The sequence below is a fragment of the Pipistrellus hanaki genome, assembly GCF_964339955.1.
Source record: "Pipistrellus hanaki genome assembly, chromosome: 10".
NCBI classification, from domain to species: domain Eukaryota; kingdom Metazoa; phylum Chordata; class Mammalia; order Chiroptera; family Vespertilionidae; genus Pipistrellus; species Pipistrellus hanaki.
Window position 1 is genome coordinate 9,529,624 of NC_140512.1, and position 20,039 is coordinate 9,549,662.

A 20,039-nucleotide genomic window follows, 5' to 3' on the forward strand; every position below is an offset into this window, starting at 1 on the left:
TACCAATGTTTTAAAGACATAAGTGGGCCTTATTAGACAATCTAAGAAAATGGTTCTCAAACTATCTTGGCAAAATACCATAGAACAACCAAATAATGTACACCATGCAATTATTAGATATGCCTTCCAATAGACCTTAAATAAATATACTAAGTATTTGACACTGCATTGAATACCTCCAGAATTTGTGATTTAAATGAAGAAAAGATAGAAATTGAAGCATTGATATAGAATGAAAGTATTCTCAGAGTTTCTACCCAAAGCTAGAATTCCATGTTAGAATAACTTAAATAGAAAAGAAAATCAGAGTCAATGATCCAAGCACGCAATTATGTACTTTCTGATTCTTGCCCATGCATGCCATCTGGCTTGCTGACCTCATAGGACTCCACCCTGGCTAGTAGGAAGGCCAAATTGAGCCTGAATGTGGGAGTATTTGGTGATCTGCAAAAAAACACTTATGAGTCATCTATCAATCTCCACTTATTTATCCACAGTTTCACCTAGTAATTCTGACTTTAGTTCTGACTCATGGTAGAAATATATGGAGCATCCCAATCTGATTCACTCATAAATTCAATCCACATTTAATAATTATGTCCAGGGCACCATGCTTTGGGGAACATATTCCCTACTCAATAAAATCACAATGATGTCAAGAAGAATGCACCCAACTAACTCTTGTACACAGAATCAGGGCAACAGTAATTGGAAGAGCAAGATCTCTTTTAGGTGGAAAGATCAAGAAGGCTCCATGAAACAAAAACAAAAAATGGTCTTTGAATTGGATCTTGAAGAAAGATGGGATTTCAGCACATAAAAAGAAAACATCCATGAATAAGGGTGATAGAAAACACAAGGCAATTCTGATATGACAGTCAGTGGGGCATATGGGAAATGAGACTGGACCATGGGAATGAAAACAATGAGAAGGAAAAGCCCACAACCTGTAAGAGACTCATGTATCATGGATGACAGAGGAGAAGAAAAAGGTCAAGGTCAAGTTGAAGAAATACACACAAAAGAAGAACATATAAATTGACTCAAAAGTTTGAATCCTGAGTGAGTTGGAGAATAGTAGTAATTATCAGACCTGAAAATACAAGAGGGAAGAAGATTGAATTGTGTCAAGATAATTCTCTGGACTCAGAAAATATCAGCTCAACACCAAGTTCATTCCTGCTACTAATACCAGACTCAGTTCCTGAACTACTTACTACATCTCAGCACCCTCTCTCACCATATCTAATTCCTAACTCCTGCTGCACAGTCTTTCTGGATCTATCTCCCTACATCTGCTCCCCACACTCCTGCTGACACAGCTGGAGAGTGACTGTAAGGCATGAGTGAGTGGCAGTTGCTGATACTCCAAACTCTGACCGAACTATCTAAGCAGACTCCCTCACCATCCTTTTTCCCCTGGCTATTACAGTAGTATTTATAGGCCCTTTCCCATATTAACTGCCTTGGGCATTACCCTTTGTGGATAATGTGTCCACCTGTGATCTGCATTCTAAAAAGACTCTTTCTAGTCTACTGTGACATCATATCACTCACTGCAAAATTGCACTGATTTAGTTGTCAATCTCGAAATGTAAACTGGGCATATTCTCATAGCTGATGCACATGTTCCTTCTTCGAGAATGTATTAGTCACCACAAATACAGGAAAATACTTTTGAAAGACTTGTTTGGAGGATCCTCTTGTACCTGATTGCATCACTAATCCTTAGGTGCTAAATGTCAATACTACTAAGGAAGTAGTAGTATGAGGGATTGGTTATCCATAAGTATGTAAAAATATGTGCTTTGATTTATCCTATCACCACTTTACCTTCCCCAACCAGTTATTTAGCTGTCATTTTTAATTGCAAAGGTAGAGGACAACAGTCCACAATTCTATGTTAAAGGTGCCAAAAAAGCTTCAGAATTCACAAGTCTTAACATGTCCTAAGAATGAAACAGGGGCATAATTCAGCAGAAGATGCACCTGCTAACAAAGTGATACAGCTACTTAGAAGGCAACTTTCCCGAAGGGTGATATCCACTCACTTTCCACCCCTTACACATGAAAATCTATTTTTAACAGCAAAGGTGGTGGTGCTGTTGATGACTCATAAGTATGCTAATTCATGAAGGCTGATCATGGACAGTTTTGACTAAGGGAATTATTTGCTGGATTTAATCAATTATTGGGCTCATCAAATGTGATTACATAAAAATCCAAGTGAAAGAAGGCATTAGACACATGGGAGGGAAAATAACTCTTAGTTTGCCTTGCAACAGAGAGAAGTCATTCTATTATCTACATGTATGATATCCACATGACCAATTGTCTCCACATATGTTTGTGTCCTAGGCTGTCTTCCTCCTAATGTCCAAAATATTTTTCAACCATTTGCCCTTTTGAGAAAACGCCTAATTAATCAGCAAGATATACAATTTTTAAAGAATTAAAAACATGAAGAAAACAAAAAGAAAGGATTCTAAACTATCCTTCTAGACTTTAATAATATTTTCAAGCACCATAAATAATAAGCAATAGAGTAAGCTATCTTTGTGATCTAGTGAGAGAAGTGGTTATCCTATATAATAAAAGCCTAATATACTAAGTGTCTGGTCGGCCATTCAACCAATCAAAGTGTAATATGCTAAGGCTGCTCAACCGCTCACTATGGCATGCACTGACCACCAGGGGACAAGACATTCTGACCAGTAGGTAACCAGTAGGTTAGATCAGGGTGATCAGGGCGAGTGGGGCCAGACATGCCCTGGAGCCCTCCCAAAGTACCTCCCCGACTGGCCAATCTCCTACATCCCTCCCTGGCCACAATTGTGCACCAGTGGAGTCCCTTGACCTGGCCTGTGTCCTCTCACAATATGGGACCCCTTGGGGGATGTCGGAGAGCTAGTTTCGGCCCAATCCCACAGGCCAGGCCTAGAGACCCCACTGGTACTCGAGTTTGTGCACCAGGCCTCTAGTATAATGTAAGTTCCTCCCAACAGACCAAATTGTCCTCAATGACCTTCAATACTGATATCTCTTACAGAGTTTATCAACTGCTATTATAACTATTTTGTTCATCTATGTCTAACCTACAAGCCCGTGTACATTTTTGCAGAGGGTATATCTTACATATCTATTTCCAATATTTAGTTAAGTAAATGGCAATAGTAAGTACTAAGTAAATGGAAAGATTCTTGTAAAGTACTAGCAGGTGACTACTGGTATAATATGATTATCAAAAGATGAGAGATGCCTTTGGCTAACTTCAATTACACACAGAAATATTTCTAGATTTATAAAATGAGCATAGAAAACTGGATATGTGTCTGCAGAGGTCCTCGGATTTGTGACTATGTCTTTATTTGTACCTCTGTCTTTGGTTATGCTAACCAATCACACCATTCACTAACATAAAATCATGAGAAAATAAGAAAAGCTGTTTTAAACCATTAGTTTAGAATGGTTTACTACTCAACCATAGATTAGTAGACATGGATCTATCTCATATGAAAATAGGTGGGTAATCAAAAAGAAAGTTCAAATCAATCCTCTACTACTTTTACTTTATATGACTTCAGTGAAACTGGTACAAGACAATCTGGGTGTTGTTTTTTACGTCAATATAAAAAACACACATCAAATATGCAACAGCATTCTCATCAAATATGCAAAAATATGCTTTCAAAAATAATCAACATAGTAATTTGAAACTGAACAGATCCGAGCAAGTCTCTTGTAAGACTCTCTCTTACTTGTCCATTGAGCTCTCCTTAAAATAAAACTGAGACAACTTTGAAACATCTCATACCCCAGGTTAACTACACATCAAAGTGATAAATTACCTCACTTGAGTGTTTAATTTACATCCTGCTCAGTGGTTCATATGCAATTACTACCATGTGTCCGATGAACCTGAACAAGACAAAATTATTTAGCCATCTGTATAAGCTCACTATATTTAGGAAAGACCAGCAATCTCTGGGAAGCTTTAAAGTCAAAGATTTCTCTCAAAGATTTGTGCACCTCTAAAATACATATCAAATTATTATACCACCACTGTAGACTATTGACTTTATTTGGAAGTCACAAGAGTCTCTGCTATAAAATGATATACAACACAAGAGTCTCTGCTATAAAATGATATACAAAAATAATGCTTTCAAAAACAATTAACATAGTAACTCCAAACTTGACTCATCAGAAAAGGTAACATTCACGTGGTCATCTGAAAGCATGACCACTTTGTCAATACCTTTTGGCATTATAATTGCCTCAGTGATTCTTGACCTGAATGTCATCTGTTTAAGGCTATGATACCAAAGTCAAATACAATCACTGAAAAGCACACATGAGCCTTTGAGACTAAGGTGTGGGTTTTCAATGCTTGGTGGACAAATGGCCTAAGCAACTCTATTCCTTTGGCACATGCTGTCCAAGCTCTTCTCAATAAAACAGAAATGGAGGGCGATGATGGATGAGACTCTTCTTTAAATTGCCCTTTCCACAGTGAAATCGAAAAGATATCACTGCCCTTCAAGGAATTTGTACCTATGCTTTGAGCTCAACAGAACTTTGTCAGCAAAATGGGCAAAGAATAATTTTAGGCAAAGGAGAATTCAAACACTAATACGTGTAAAGACCCTTTTGTGCTCTCATCCATAAACCTGCAGCACACCCTCCACCTCCAATACACAGCCCCTCTCTGGCCAAGTTTTTAGCAAAATCACCAGACAGCTCAGCAGGTCAGATTCCCCAGGTCCACTCCCATGCGAATGTAGACACTCACTGTGCCATGTTGAATGCCTACGATCAATTTTTAATTACAACAGCAGTAGCAACCCGAGATAAAGCTGGCAACTGAGAAGGGACCAAGAGACAGTTCATTGCAAAGGAACGTCCACCATGAGCCAAATTTTCAGAGTTGTGCCCCAAATCTGCCCTTATCTCAGAAAGAGGCTCTTACCTCTGGGATGTTTTCTTATATTTCCTCCTGTGGGTAAAGAAGCATAAACACGTATCAGGAAAGGGTTTGCGATAGGCAGTGGGTTAGAAAAATATAGCTTGAGTGGGATGGACAGGGAGGGGAACTCTATAGAAGGAACTTTCTGTGAGGCTTGGGGGTCTCAAGTTAAAAGCTTTGGATTATTGTGTTATTTTGTGGCCAGATGCATATAACCAGAGTTTTAATAGTTACAAAAAGCATCCCAAGAGCTTGAGGGCTCTGCCCCTTATGTTTTTTCCTTTCCCCTCTGTGGGCACTGCAACATCTTGGCTGAGGTCAAGCTTTAAAGACATCAGGATCCAGGTTCAAATCTCAGGTCTTCCGTTTACCAGATTCATGGGCTTGTTGAGGTGTAAATGGCCAGAGGCTTATAAAATACTTCTTTTGCTAGCAAACAGTAAATAGTCAATGACCATTAGCTCTTAGAACTGTCACTATTCTTACTGTTACCCCCATTGTCTAGCACTGAAATTCTTTTAAAGATGTGCCTTTTAAAATGTAAATGCAAGATAGCTCCGTAGCGCAATGGATAGCACATTGGACTTCTAAAATGTAAATGCATAATCATGCAGCTAAACCATAAGATCAGACACAAGGTCTTCAAAGAAAAGGGAAGGACCGAAACCGGTTTGGCTCAGTGGTAGAGCGTCCATCTGTGGACTGAAAGGTCCCAGGTTCGATTCCGGTCAAGGGCATGTACCTTGGTTGCGGGCATATCCCCGGTAGGGGGTGTGCAAGAGGCAGCTGGTCGATGTTTCTCTCTCATCGACATTTCTAGCTCTCTATCCCTCTCTCCTACTCTCTGTAAAAAAATCAATAAAATATATATTTAAAAAAAAAAAAAAAAAAAAGAAGGAAGGGAGGAAGGGGACAGTGAGAGCAACATTAACACCATGTTAATGGCTCAACTGTGGGCTCAGTCTGGAGAGACAGCTCCCCAGAAAACAGGAGAGACTGATTCAGACTCTGCTATTCACAGTCCCCATGTAGCCTCAGTCCAATCTACTGGGCTCAGGGCTTCTTCATCTATCCATGGGCTAACGCCTGCCTGGCTCTCTCACCTAGGACACAGTGGCTATTTGAGGGGGAAATGGCCATGCAAGTTTATTTCCCAGGATCCCCATGTTGTTCATGCCCCGGCCAGTTTTTGTAGACTCTGAAGACCCTCAGGAGGACTTTGATCAGCTTTTCACTGGAGGGAATTGGAGGAAAGGCATCTCCAGGAAGTACAATGCTTCCCAGTCACCCTCAGTTCCACACCTGCTTTCCCATTACAGTCACTGCACCCAGGAAGCAAAGCCACTGATTGGCTAACAGATCACAAGTTTAAAAAAAAAGCACAGCTGTTTCAAGTCCAGGATCCCTTTGACCTGTTTCATCTCTGTCCAAATGGAAGCATGCATGGTAGTGTTAGGTGTTAAGTGAAGAAACAGCATGCCATACAGGACCCACAGCGTGATCCTGCCTAGATGTGTACTGACATCTATTCATCTGAAAGCAAATAGAGCAGAATGACAACCATGACCCCAGGTAATGGGTGAATGGATCACTTCTTTTCACCATATGCATTTTCCAAATTCTCTTTTTAAAATGAGCATTATGAATCAAATTGGAAAAAACAAAATATTCATACACCTACATATACATAGTCACATATAGAGACAGACATGCATAAGTAGGACTATATGGATCTACAGAGATATTTACATGTGTGGGTTAGATCATATAAATCGGGAGAAGAGCCAGCTAACTATGTAGCTATAGAGTAGGAATAATCAGAGCACCTCTCTCAGGAGCTGGTGGTGAGAAATGAGTGATAACCTTCCGAATATCGGCTCCCCGAAGGCAGATTCTTTGTAAGCTTCCCCACTGCATCCCTGTACTAAAGCAGTGCCCTGCGTTCCCTCCAAAAGCTGTGATGAATGTGCGCTGACCATCCACTTTCTCATACATGGACCCTATCGCCACTGACCTATCACTCACACTCTCTAGGCAGTAGCCAAGGGCAGAGGGTTCATCTACAAGCACAAAGCATAGTGAGCTGTGGGTGTGCCTTGGCCCATGATCCTCGTTAGAACTGCTATCAAATGAACTGGACTGAGGAGTCTTTCGCAGGAACAGAAAATAACCCATTGAGAGTGCAAGGATCAAAGCGAAGGGGGAAGAAACACCCGATGGACACCGCTGGCTTCTACCCAGAAGCCCAACTAGCTCTATCAGCAGAGGGTGCCTTCAGAGGCCGGAAGAAGGCAACTTTTGCTCTTGGCTTCCACAGAATTATCCCAGCATTTGCCAAGCACTGTACAAAGGCAATGCTGGGAGCGAATAGCTTCCATTTTCCACACCTACCAGTAAGAGGCACTTAACATACATCAATAATCCTCATAATAACTCCAAGTTCCGCTCTCTGAAAGAATTTGAATTCTAAAAAAGGAAGTTAAGACAGGTACCTCAAGTATTGTTTTGTGATCATAACCAATACAAGGGTTGGCTAAGGAAGCTTTAGGAAGCGGGTAGACTAGATTGATGGGGCAGTTCAACAAGGAGAAATAGGTTGGTAGTAGGCAATCAGGTAGGGAGGCACACCTGGGAGCCTCAAACCAGCCCACCCAGTTCAACCCAATCAGACATGGAGGGAAATAGCAGGTAATAAGGCTGCAAAGTGCCTAGGACAAAGTTTTCAAAGGTCATAGCATTTATACTTATCTTTTTAAAAGGTGATACCTGGGAAAAGAGGTGACCACTTGCATTGCCTGTCTCATCTTTGCTTATGAGGAAAGACAAGAGGGCTCTGGAATGTGACAGACCTGATTCAAAACTCCATGTCCCCTCCTCCCTAGCTAAGAGACCCCAAGCATGCTCTACACAAAATCAAGCTTTATTCTCCACATCTATCATGTAGAAGGAATGATCTCAGAGGACATAATGGACTGGATTTGCCAGATACTATGCCTGCCACATTAAGGGCTTTCTAGAAAGTGTAGGTCCCTTTGCCCCTTGTTTTGAGCCTCTTGAAGTCAGGGATGCTGGTAGATGGATCTCTATGTCTATCCCAAGGCCTTGCACGTGCTTGGTACACAACAAATGCCCATTGGCCAAACAGCAGAGTCATTTGCACCTGCCATTCACACCTATCAAAGTATGGGTCATGCATTTAGGAGACCAAAAGAGAGACCAAATCTGCTTTTCAGTCCAGCTCCCCTTCCTGCCACTCACTCCACCCCTCCAGAGATGCATTCTTGGCTTCCCAGACCCTGGAAGTCTCCCTCCCCATCTTGCCCCATTTAGACACCCATAGCTCCCAAATCAAGATAGGCCCAATCTGAACAGCCTCATCCTATGCAGGAGTTGAAAGGTCAGCACTTAACGCAGAGAAAAAAATGCAAGTCCATGGAGATCACTCTACTGAAGATCCTACTCACAGATCAGCGTGCCTAGTAAGACCTGTGAGGCCAGACGGAGCCCTTCTCATCCTTCAGTTCTCAGCTGAGACATCACTTCCTCCTGAGAACCTTCCAGGGCCTCCCAAACACGGAAATGCCTCTTTCAGTGTCACTGCATTTGTCACTCTGGGAGGTTATGATCTGTTATGCTGGTGGCAAGAATGATGACTTGTCCGGAACCTGCTAGAGTTTCTCTCTTGCCAGACTCAGTGCTTGGCAGATGCCAGATGCTCATTATATTGTTGTAGAATGAATGAGTTTATCAAGAAATTGATCCCCAAATGCTTTCTTTCTACTGATGTCCCCTGTTTGCTGAGGATTCCCAAGCAGTGAGGCATCTCCCACACAGGAGGGAAGTGATGAGAGAAGGCTGGGAGCTCGAGACTGTGAAGTTCCTCCTTTGACCTCCTACAGGTCCTGGGAGGTGCATCTCACATACGGGTGGCAATGAGGCTCAGAGAGGTTAAGTAATTATCTAAAGATTCAGAACCTTAAAGTAGTTCAGACCAAAAGCTAACTCTGAGGCCTTCAAAGAAAACTGGTGATATTAGGCAAAGAAGCTGAAGGATGCCAGGAGGAAACACAGACACGAGAAAAAAATCAAACAAAACCAAAAACGAACAAAACCAACAACATTAGGACATAATGGGTTCTTTCCATCCAAACTCAGGAAATGAGCTGGAAAAGAAGCCAATTTATTTTCAGCCTTTTGTTTTTAAAAAACGTCAACAGAATCTACCCCTGGCCCACGCCCTGAAAGATGAGGGAGTGTTTTCACATGGTCTGTTTGGGTGTTTCAAACTTACTCTCGATGGGTAATGATTTTGAAACTTGGAGCAATGCATCACTACTCTCAAGATTCGTGGAGCCAGCTGGAGCTGATGGAGAAAGGAGAGAATGAATGGGAGCTGCTGTGCTATGGGAGCCAGCAAGATTGGGGTAGAGGGTGGGGGAGGAATGGAGAGAGGGCAGCAGCTGGGCCAAGCAGAAGACAGGTCATCTTGACGGGTCCAGGCTGAAAACCCCATCCATGGAGGCCCAGAGCAGTGCCTTCCAAACTATACCCAGAAGGGTCCCTGCCCTTCACACATAGGCACAAGTGTGCACATATGCACACACACACACACACACACACACACACAGGCATAGCATTGTTTGTCTGTTTTAAGGAGAAGCATAATAGCACAATGCTTCAGATCTCTTGCCTGAGCTCAAACCCCTTCTCCAATTTTTTTGTGTCCAATAAGCCACGGGAATTTTAGCAATTTCATCACGTTCCCAACCACCAGTCTCCTCAACTGGACACGTGGGTAACAATCATACCTGCTCCACAAGGTGGGGTGAGAGCTGAATGGGAAAATGAATCTACCTATTTGCACTGGGCACAGAGCTGGGTACCCAGTTCACGTCACAATCAAGTCGGCGATTATATTAACAACAGTACTGAAAAAACAATAACGGTGTGGTAATTTAATCAGTTTCCAACTTTTGTTTTTGAAAAAAAGTCATTCATTGATTTGAAAGGTAAAGAAAACATGTCGAAGATTGGTTTTAAAACTGGAAAATTTAAATCTCCCAACTCTCCCTATCTTAGAATACTTGAATCGCAAAGGAAGTGGGTGCTAACCTCAGTCCTGCTAAGAGGAGGAGCTGAAACCCTGCCCAGCTGCCTCCTGTCCCCTGCACCCACCCACCAGTGGCCCCAGGTACCTGAGCAAAACCACACACTTTCCTCTACTTTGACATTTCCCCCTAATTTGACAAAGTAGGCCATCACTCTGATGGCAGGAAAAAAAGAAAGTGAAAGTGGGTGTTTAAAAACTGAACACCATCCTAATCCTTAGGAATGTCTAAAATTATCTTTCAACAAAGGTCCTTTTCACCAACAAGAACCTAAAAACGAAACCCCTGTGAATTGCTTACAGGGAATCCCTAAGCATCCTCCAAAAGTTGTAAGCCGGGCTGAGATCACAGGTGCTATGACAAGAGTTATTGACTGGCCCGTATCCACTTAATTTTGCAAGCAAATTAAAACTCCTGGTCTTCATTGAAAATCAATGTCTGCTTAAGTTATTCTAGGAAATTGTGGATTTCCCAAGAAGTATTAAATGGGGTGTGCACAGTATGTGTGCACATGTATATGTGTTCACGTGTACATGTGCACATTCATGTACAGACAAAGTGACAAACTTGGAAATTAACCCTCGAAGGCTTCAGATCACATTCTAACAAGTGGATACTGAAATCATCGAACAGCAAAGAGCACTGACCCCCAATATTTTAAAAGGTCCCCAAAGCTCTCCATGGCTGTCAACCAGCAGAAACTTCTAGACCCTGAATTTCATGTTACCTCTACTGTCCTCAATCAGGGAGAGAAAGATGAAACTGAGCCAGCATCAGGAAGGATTCTGTCCACAGTAAACTTGGACCTGCCTGGGGGCAGAGTAGAGAACAAGGAAACAGCAAAAATACAGCCATGAGGTGGGAGAAAGGATGGTTCTGGGGGGCTTGGTTAGCTTTCTGATGGCTAGGAGTTCTCAAAGTGCTGGGCACACCCACAGGGAGGTTTCCCACACTCCCGAGGCACACAGATGATGGGAACCAGTCCTGATAGCTGGACACGTGAGAGTCAATTAGGCATTGATGTGAAATTACGAAGCGCCTGGCAGTCTTTCACTTCTTAAAAGCGCGTAGCTTTGAGGAAGAGCCATATGGGTGCTGCAATCATGAGGTTTATAAATAGGCTTAATATTCAAACAAGCTGGCTTAGAAAATCCAAAACTTGTGTTCAGTTTCTAAGTCCACAGCAAGACACCTCCCAGCTGGGCCCAGGAAGGGTTCCTGGTAGGGGATGTTGAATATGGAACAACTATACACGGGCAGCATGAGAAAGCCAACGCTGCCTAGAGAGCCCTCCGGGTTTCCTGTGGGATGATGACTCGCTCGGTCCCAGATCCCACCAGATCCTGTCTCCATCCTTCCTTACTGAGGTCACTACTGCTGCAGATGCATGACAGCTTTGGGAATTTGGGTTCTCAGCCCTCGGTTCCCTCGAGGGAGAGGAAATTGGAGGACAGACTCAGACAAAGAACACAGCAAGACTGGCAGGGATAGCTACACAATCACACAAGTGCAGGTCACATGTGGCTCGCTCATGGGAAAGTGCACGGAGATAAAATGCCACAAATACCCGTGAAATGAGAGAGGGGCTGCACGATCATCTGATCCTCTGGTTTTGTTTTTCACTGGCATATGGGATGCAGGCTGAGCAGAACTGGATACCTCTAGAAACTTCTACGGAATAATGTGTATGAACGACTCTCCATGTTGCTGAGAATGCAAGGTCCTTGTGTGTTTCTTTTATTCCAACCAGTGATTTCATTCCCAGGACACGGATGTTAAAGCCTAGACTTGCAAAGCTGTGTATATTGATTGTCTGATGGCCTTTCCCATATTTTGAACAAGTAAATGACAGTGAGAAAATCTATATAAATCTATATAAATCTATATAGATTTATATAGTCTGCCGGCATTTTCCAGCAGACTATTTTTTCTTTTTTTTTTTTTTTTTTTTTTTTTTTTGGTGGGGGGGGAGCACGAGGGGGTTAAGAAGATACTAGAGAAACAAGAACCGCCTTTCTCTTACTAGTCCAAATAGTTCTTAACTGATGCTACAGATTTTTTTAAGTGGGCAATGATTATATTTTCCTGCTTGGCCCAAGATCCAAAGACAAAATTTAAAAAATAATGAGATGGCATAAACTCTCTTTCACCTGGAATAACCCAATAGTTAGGAAAGGGCTGTTTCTGTTTGCATTTTCTTAAGAATTTTTCCGCTAGGTTTTCCACTGGGGGAACTGGTCCTCACACCCTCTCAGCCACTTACAAAAGGAAGCTCATGTTCAAGGGCAGAGATTCCCAAAGCATAAGATTCAGACAAACCGGAATCAAACCTGGGACCTTTCAGTCTGCAGACCGATGCTCTATCCACTGAGTCTAACCAAAAGGGATGCGATGGAACAAATGAAGGAGGCCTTTGACAGTGTGGTTTAGGGGCGAGGATGGCGCGTCTGATGAATGAGAGAATGCTCACCTGAAACAGAGCCGTAAATAAGATGATCAATTTTTAACTTACTCCTGGAAGCAAACGTGTCTCTGTCTAGTGCTGGCTGCGCAGTGGAAAGAGGAGAAACCTTTGAGGAGGAGGTTCCATCCAAACTACACAACCCCATCAGCAGCTCCCCCCAGGAAGGCCAATCTACTCCTTTTCCATTCTGCTCTCCCGCCCAAGCCCCCTCATGTGTCTGCAGACAGCTGGCCAGACACAGAAATCCAAAGCTCCCGTTCATGCCTGCTTCTCTCCTGGGCCTGGGTTAAAAATTTTAGCACTCAGATTACTGTCTAACGGGCCCCCAATTGGGATCCCTTCCTCTGGAAAACAAGATGTTTTAAACAGACCAAACACCACATTTCCCTCTAGCTAAAAATCTATTACTGAAAGCTGGGCGATGAACTAATCAGTGGTACCAGTGAGGGGGAAAGAAAAAAAAACCAGTAAGTTTTTAGAGAAAAAAAAGTAAATGTCACCCTTGTAGAAGTCCAAGGAGTACTTTTTTGCATAAATGACTTTCCCTCTAGTTAGGGCTACTTGCTATGTAATAAGCGCAGCAGAACTTGTGTGGGTGGAAATGGAGAAGACGTTTTGTGACCTTCCCGGGAGCCTGGCTCCTGGTTAGATAAACATCAATGAGAAAAGCTGAAAACAAAAATACGTCTTCCTATCTGTGACAGCTCTGTGAAAGCGGAGAGAAATCCAGAGGTTGAAGACAAAATGTCACTCTTCACAGACTTATCCTTGGGTTTAGGAGATGGGTAGGTTTTTAACTTCTAATTATCAAAAGAGTTGCTTCAGTGAATTCTCTGCTTGAAGGTCCATGACAAGAGCCTGATTCTGTCTGGCTTCTTGGGCCATGGTCTCTTTCTGCCCTTGGAATCCTGGAAATGACTCTGCCTGCCCCTCAGGTTTCGGTTTCTGCTCCAAATCCGTATTTGTGGACATGACACCAAGCAGCCAATATAAAGGTTCCAAGCAAAGCAATGTACATTGACTGCTAACTGGCCTTGCCCATATGTTGAACAAGTAAATGGCAGTGAGAAATATACATGAGTTTGTATATTCTATATACATGTGAAAAGGTAAAAAATAAATAAATAAATAAATAAATAAATAAATAAATAAATAAAAACATGAATTGTGTCTTCTGGAACCTCATGTCAGATTATTTAGGGAGGATCACACTAAACTGTTCTCTACTTCTAAAATTTATAGGAATACTAATTTAGCATCATTCAGACACACACACACACACACACACACACACACACACATATACATGTATATATTTTTCTTCATATTTTGGGGGCTGTACATTACATCTCTAATCCAGACCTTTCATCTCCAGGCCCACTTATTCAACTGCTCATGCCCCCACAACTCCTCCAGGACACCTGTAGGCCCCTCACACTCCATATGTCCCAAACTGAGGTCATGACCTCTACTCTCCATTCATTCTGCTCCCACCCACAACCAAACCTGCAAACTTGTTCCCACCTCAGTGATCCTGATCTAAGTAAACAGCACCTGGGGATGTGAGCTAAACACCTGGGAGTCATCCTACATTCTCCTTCCCTCCTCATTCCCATGTCCAAGTCCTATTGAGTATCCCTGCTGAAAATCTCTCACATCCATCCCTACAGACCTGCCATGGCTTCCTGCTGCTATGGCCTCGGATCTAAAAGATGAGGCAAGACCTGTCCCTGCCCAGAGTGGAGTGGAGGGGTGGGGGAGAAAGGGTTTATTCCCATAATAAGGGGGAGACTGGGGAGCTTGCTGGTTAGATAAAAACAATAGTCCCTAGTAACCAATACCACCCTGTATATTTGTAAGACTACTGAGGCCCTAGGAGGGGGAAAACTTCATCATCTTAAGAGCGTTGCATAAGCATAAAGCATCTTCCACTGGCTACCTCTTAGGTGGGCAAAATGAACCCTGGCCAGCTTCATTACAATTGTGAGCTTGCCAAGGGGGAGGTGAGACCCGGAACCTATTCTTTGCTTTATGTCCTCCTACATCAGGCTGGCCAAAGGAAAACTCCCGGGCAGGGCCCAAGGTACAAGTCATGATTCAAACCCAAGCAGCCTGAAGCTCCCCCACGTCACCAGAGGAATAAAATGCAGTCGTTATCCTATGTTCCCTGCCTGGAAGATTCCAGAGCAAAACAGCCATGCGGGGGGAGAGGGGCTCTTAAAAATTCCACCCACTCCTACAACGGAGGTTGACAGAAAAACAAAGAGGCTCCTCCCCAAAACGTCGGAGAGCAGCATCCTCTGAGAGAGGCGATTCAGAAAGCTCAGGTGTGCAGGGTTTTCGCCTTTCCCGTTGGACACGTGGGAGCGTGTGGATGTGGGGCTGGGAGCTGCAGAGGGAGACTGAGGACCACAGCACCAGGATGGTAGCGGGCCTCTGAGTGCCTGTGTGCGGGGAAGTGACAGTCATCAGGAGAGTAAACACCTAAGCCGGCAGGGTGTTGTCATCTCAGCTGGGGCAGACGGCGTTCAAAATTCCCATTTCCAATACCCAATGCGCTGCTAGGAAGCTGATGCTGCCACAGGGCTAGGCTGAGAGCTTTCTCTAAGTCTTTCCTCGACAAACATGGGAAACAACCACAGGTTTCAATCCTCATTGATATAATAATTTACTGCAACCCAGGTAGAATCATAGGCACTGGGGCTGCACCAATGACCAAAGCAGGCCATGCAACCCTCTGTCCTCAGGGAGCTTATGTTCTAGTTGCAGGAGGAAGATAACAGACATAATAAATAAGATGAAGTATACGGTATTCAGATTGAAGAAAATGAAGAGTAAAAGAAGGCATGGGGGGGCGGGGTTGTAACGTAGAGGCTTGTCTCCTGCATCCTCCTACACCGGGCATCCTTGGCAGACGACAGCCTCAGCAAGCCTCTTGCTGCTGGAGAGCCCACTCCTGGCCAGTGCAGAAAAGGGGACAGAGAAGGGGACGCTAAGACAGAACCTGGGCACCCACAAGAGTGGGCTTCAGCCTTGGGCCGTGGCTTTGCCACATCCTGCCCAGACCCACCTCAGTTTAGATGTCAGTGCCCAACATGGTTAACGGTGTCAATAAAACCTGCCTCCCCTCCAGCTCGTGGAATATCGTCTTACTAAGTCACATGGCCAATTATATATTACCTTCATTTCTAATATTAAAAGTTCACACTTAGGCCTTTATGCCCCTGTCATCACCTTTTGGCTGAGCACCTACTATGTGGCAAACCCTGTTCTAGTCACTGGAGGTGCCACAGTGAGCAAGACACACAAGTGTCTGACCCCAAGGAATGTACAGGATTAAGGGAGGAGATGACAAATTCAACAACCGGTTCAGCAAGGCAGATAGTGACAAGAAGGAGACAGATACCACTGAATGGTCCACACACAAGGTGATCAAGCCCTGGACTTGGCAGTTCTCAGACCAGCAGAAATGAACCCCTGACTACCTGTGGTCCCCTCAAAGCCCTTTCTAGAAGGGTGTCATGGCAACCAATTGATATGAAAATCCAACTGTGGCTCCTGGGTCTCCCTAAAATGTTGGCAGAGCAGCTTCCCTTTTCTCACTGAAAGTCTGTTGTGTGGACAAACACACACTTCCCTCCTCTGGGGCTTCTATTTTGTGAGCTGCAAAAGTGTTATTTAGAGTTGTATAAACAAGCATGTGTTTTGGTTTCCAGAGTCTTTAGCAGCTTATTATAGCGCTACTGTTATGTTTCTTTAAAAAAAAAAAAAAAAAAAAACCATAGTAAGAACCATAATTGTAGTAAAAAGAAAATATATATTATGTATGTCATAATAACAATAGGCACATGCCCTTTCCATAACGTAGAAAGGGAAGTGGCAGAGCTCCCACGATCGCAGGGCGTTTCGGTAGGAAGGGTAAAGAGAGGGTTCCAAACCCTACATTTGTAGAAGAACCAATCCACCCACACCTTTTATGTTTAATGACACTGGATGCTGAGGAGATGTGAGAGACTAGCAAACAAACATTCGGATAACATCACACCAGTGCCTTGGGGAGAGAAGCCTAACAGTCATGACACAGAGAACGCTACAAGCGAGCTCTATGGCACAGGGTCCCCCCGCCCCCCAACCTGGCTGAATCGCCAAACGCTCTCTCCAGCCGGAGTAGCTGGAAGGAGGTGGTGTGAACTGAGGAGCAGCCAGAAGAAGCAGCTTCTGAGGGCGGGAGTCCCTCCACCAGGGATGGCTAGGAGGCCCGGCGTGACCACACTCAGACACTGTATACCTTGGACCAGGGCTTTGTGGATACAACACACTTTCTGTGTGCACCAAAATACGATCAGATGCCATGTTCGTTCCGCATGACATGAGCTTACTGTAAACACCGCTCAGACCCAGGCGCTGTCGCCTGTGCCTCCGCCGTCAGGACAGCCTGCCAGCCAGAAAGAGAATTTCCAAATAAGTTGCAGCCGCTGCTTGCAGCAGCCAGATGCTCTCCCCTTCCCCGCCCCCCCCCCCCCATGCCCTGTTGTTTGGCCTGGTTTCCCATTTAGAGCAATAGCAGTGAAGCTCATTGAGATTGCTGAAGGAAGGGCTTTTATAAATTGCTCTTTAAATAGGGACCCCCCCCTTAAAGAAACAGACTGCCTTTGGCTTCACTTTCAAATAGCCCAGTTGGGACACGACCTCCCTAAGATGGAACTCACGGGATCCCTGCCTCCTCCCCACCCCACCCCCACCCCCGAGAGAAAGAAGGATAGAGTTAGAAACATCGATGAGAGAGAAACACCGATCAGCTGCCTCCTGCACAGCCCCAACTGGGGATGTGCCCACAACCAAGGTACATGCCCTTGACTGGAATCAAACCTAGGACCCTTCCGTCCGCAGGCCAATACTCTATCTGCTGAGCCAAACCGATTTCGGCGATCCCTGCCTTTTTTATTTGTTTTGTTTGGGCTTTTGTTGGTGCTTTCTAACTTCCAGGGTCCCCCACTGCCTAGAGAATGTACATGAAGAAAACTTTTTCTTTTAAACAGCCCTACACATCTGATGCCAAATGCCCGATGCAGCGTTTCTGGTCATTAAGGAAGCTGTCTTTGGGACCTGTCCGGCCACCTGAGAAGCAGGCTGTAGACATACAGCCACCACTAGAGCTTATGAAACTGCTTCCCAGAAGACACCCCATATTCTCAGGACCCCACTCCTCGGTTCTCGAAACCAGACAGCGCCCAAAGAAGTGAATGAAATGCAGAGATTTTATCTACCAGTCCAACGAGAAGCCTGGGGCCACTGTACGGAAAGCAAACCCCCTACCTGGCTGTTCACAGGCTACTAGGAAATCCAATATTGCCGCTGGCCCCCAAATTCTCCAAAATAACCCTTCCTTTCCCTGGCCATTTCCCTGCCAGAAAGAAGCCTGGGGAAAGGCCGGAAGTTGAACTAGGCTGGGACCAGGGAGAAGAGAGTTTGGCAGCCCCAATGCATGTGGAGGTTGAACTATTGTTCAGTTCTGGGACCTCCTGCCAAGGTGTCTGCAAGCACTCTGCAGAGAAAATGCTTCCTGTGATTAAAAAATAAAAGTCTGTGACCTGAGTCCCCACACTCTCCCCGCGCCCCTCCCACTGGCAAAAAGGACCAGAAACATCACTGTGGGGACTGAGCTGCTACAACAGAAACCTAAAGACCCGTCTCCTTCCCCCAGAGAAAGAGTGGCTTGGAAACAGCCAGGCGTTGGAAGTCAGGAAGACAGGTCTGAAGGAAGGCGGCAGTGACTGTAATTCAGAGAAGCAGTTGTGGAACTTCTGAGCTGTGTGAGAGGGCCCTGCGGAGTCCCTGGGAGCCTTGGGGAGCCCGGCCTGTGGGGAAATGCTGACGGGAGAGGGAAAGGGGGCAAGACAAGGAAATCGCTGTACTTACAGCCCTCGGAGCCGGAGCCAGATTTTCTCGATCTGTTCCGGCTGCAAGTATTTCAGAGAGTTGCTCTCAAATTCTTCAATCTCCTTGGTCGGGGACTCCATGGCTGCAGGTTAGCAGGGGGAGTGAGGCTCAGAGAGTTGGGGCTGCCCCTCCGAGCCTGCCCCTTGCTCCGTGCGCTCCCCTGTCTGTGCCCCCCAAACCCAGCCTTAAAGAGGGTTGGGATGGCGGGCTACCCCAGGCCGGGGTGCCCCGGGGGCTGGCAGCTCGGGTAAGCAGCCATGGCCAGGGGATATGCTCCCAACTCAGGAAGAAAGCGCCTGGGGTCCGGCTGGAGATGCATATATTTTTTAAACAAAGCCCCCGGAGCAATCGGTGTGGCAGCTGAAGGACTGGCGGGGAGAGGGCGGGCCAGGTGGGGAGGAGAGGAGGCGAACAGGGGGAAAGTGGGGAGGGAGAGCGGGGAGGGGGGTGAGCAGGGGGAGCTGGCGGGAGGCCGGCCGGCGGTCTGACCGGAGCCCGGCACCCCACTCCCCCGGCACCCCACTCCCCCGGCTCCGCCCTGCGCCCCGGCCCGGCGCCCCCGCCCCGCCCCGCGCCCCGCTCCCCGGCGCCCCCTCGCCGCGGCTCTCACTCACCAGCAGCCGCCCTGCTGACGAGCGAGAACACGGACAACTGGGCAAAGTCGTCCGTCAGCGCCCCGGGCCCGGCCCCCGGGCTGGCGTCCGGTCCGGCACCCGCGGGCGCGGAGGGAGCGGGGCGCCGGGCACCGCGGTCCGCAGGGCGCACGCCGGGCTCCAGCCTCGCGCCCCGGGGCCCGCATATGCCGGGGACCCCACGGGTGCGTCCGGGCTCCGGAAGCTCGCCCTGGAGGAGGAGCAGGGACCGGGCGCGGAGATCCTAGCGAGCGAAGAGGGATCTGGGTGCTCCCGGCGGCTGGGGGGGCACAGCGGCGGCTGCGAGGGTCGAGGGTCGGAGGGGTGGGTACCCGGGGGACTCTCGTTCACGGCCAGCGCTCACTCACAAGCCGCCCGGAGCCAGTTCCATTTTAAATGATCAGAGCAGTTCATGGGAACTAAAGTAACCACACATCCCACTTACAAAGTCCTCTCTCTCTCTCTCTCTCTCTCTCTCTCTCTCTCTCTCTCTCTCTCTCTCTCTCTCTCTCTCTCTCTCTCTCTCTCTCTCTCAAGATAAACCAGCAGTAAGGAGAAGTGGCTGCTGGTCAATGCCGCATCTCCTCGGTGGGTGATGGGGCAGGTGCTGAGACCAGAAGAGTTTTGGCTCCACAAAGCTGCAGCTCGCTGCCATGTCCTCCTGGGTCAATGTCATTGAAGGGGAAGCTCTGACAGGGGGGACCAGGTTGGAGGTTGGGAGGGGGATTAACGGGACCCAAGGCAGAAAAAGACCCCATGGGTGCTCACAGGATGGCAGCCCTGACACCACAGAACTGGTGGTCAGACCCCTGGTAAATGTAGCCAGGGCACACCTGAGATTCCTTAACCCTCCTTCCCCTGTGCAGGTGGGGGTCCTCCTAGCTGTCTCTTTCTTACTAGCAGACATTCTCCTGCTTCTCCAACACAAG

At 46.0% G+C, this 20,039-nt stretch overlaps 1 protein-coding gene across 8 annotated transcripts in view; it reads right to left on the bottom strand.

Moving 5' to 3' along the window:
* Window positions 1-20,039, bottom strand: part of PDE1C (phosphodiesterase 1C) — a gene marked incomplete at its 3' end in the record, with an annotated part of 257,690 nt that overhangs the window by 144,028 nt on the left and 93,623 nt on the right. The window contains exons 1-3 of one of the 8 annotated variants that reach the window (XM_084896862.1): window positions 19,093-19,539; window positions 18,458-18,560; window positions 4,970-4,996 (exon numbers count right to left, since the gene is read on the bottom strand). The exons of 4 other annotated variants lie outside the window; for them this stretch is intronic. In XM_084896862.1, coding sequence (XP_084752988.1) covers window positions 4,970-4,996; window positions 18,458-18,558 — 128 coding nt within the window. In that variant the 5' untranslated portion in view covers window positions 18,559-18,560; window positions 19,093-19,539. Of the gene's footprint in view, window positions 1-4,969; window positions 4,997-18,457; window positions 19,014-19,092; window positions 19,540-20,039 lie in introns of those variants that run through there. 3 more of the 8 variants (XM_084896858.1, XM_084896861.1, XM_084896859.1) reach the window with 3 other exon arrangements.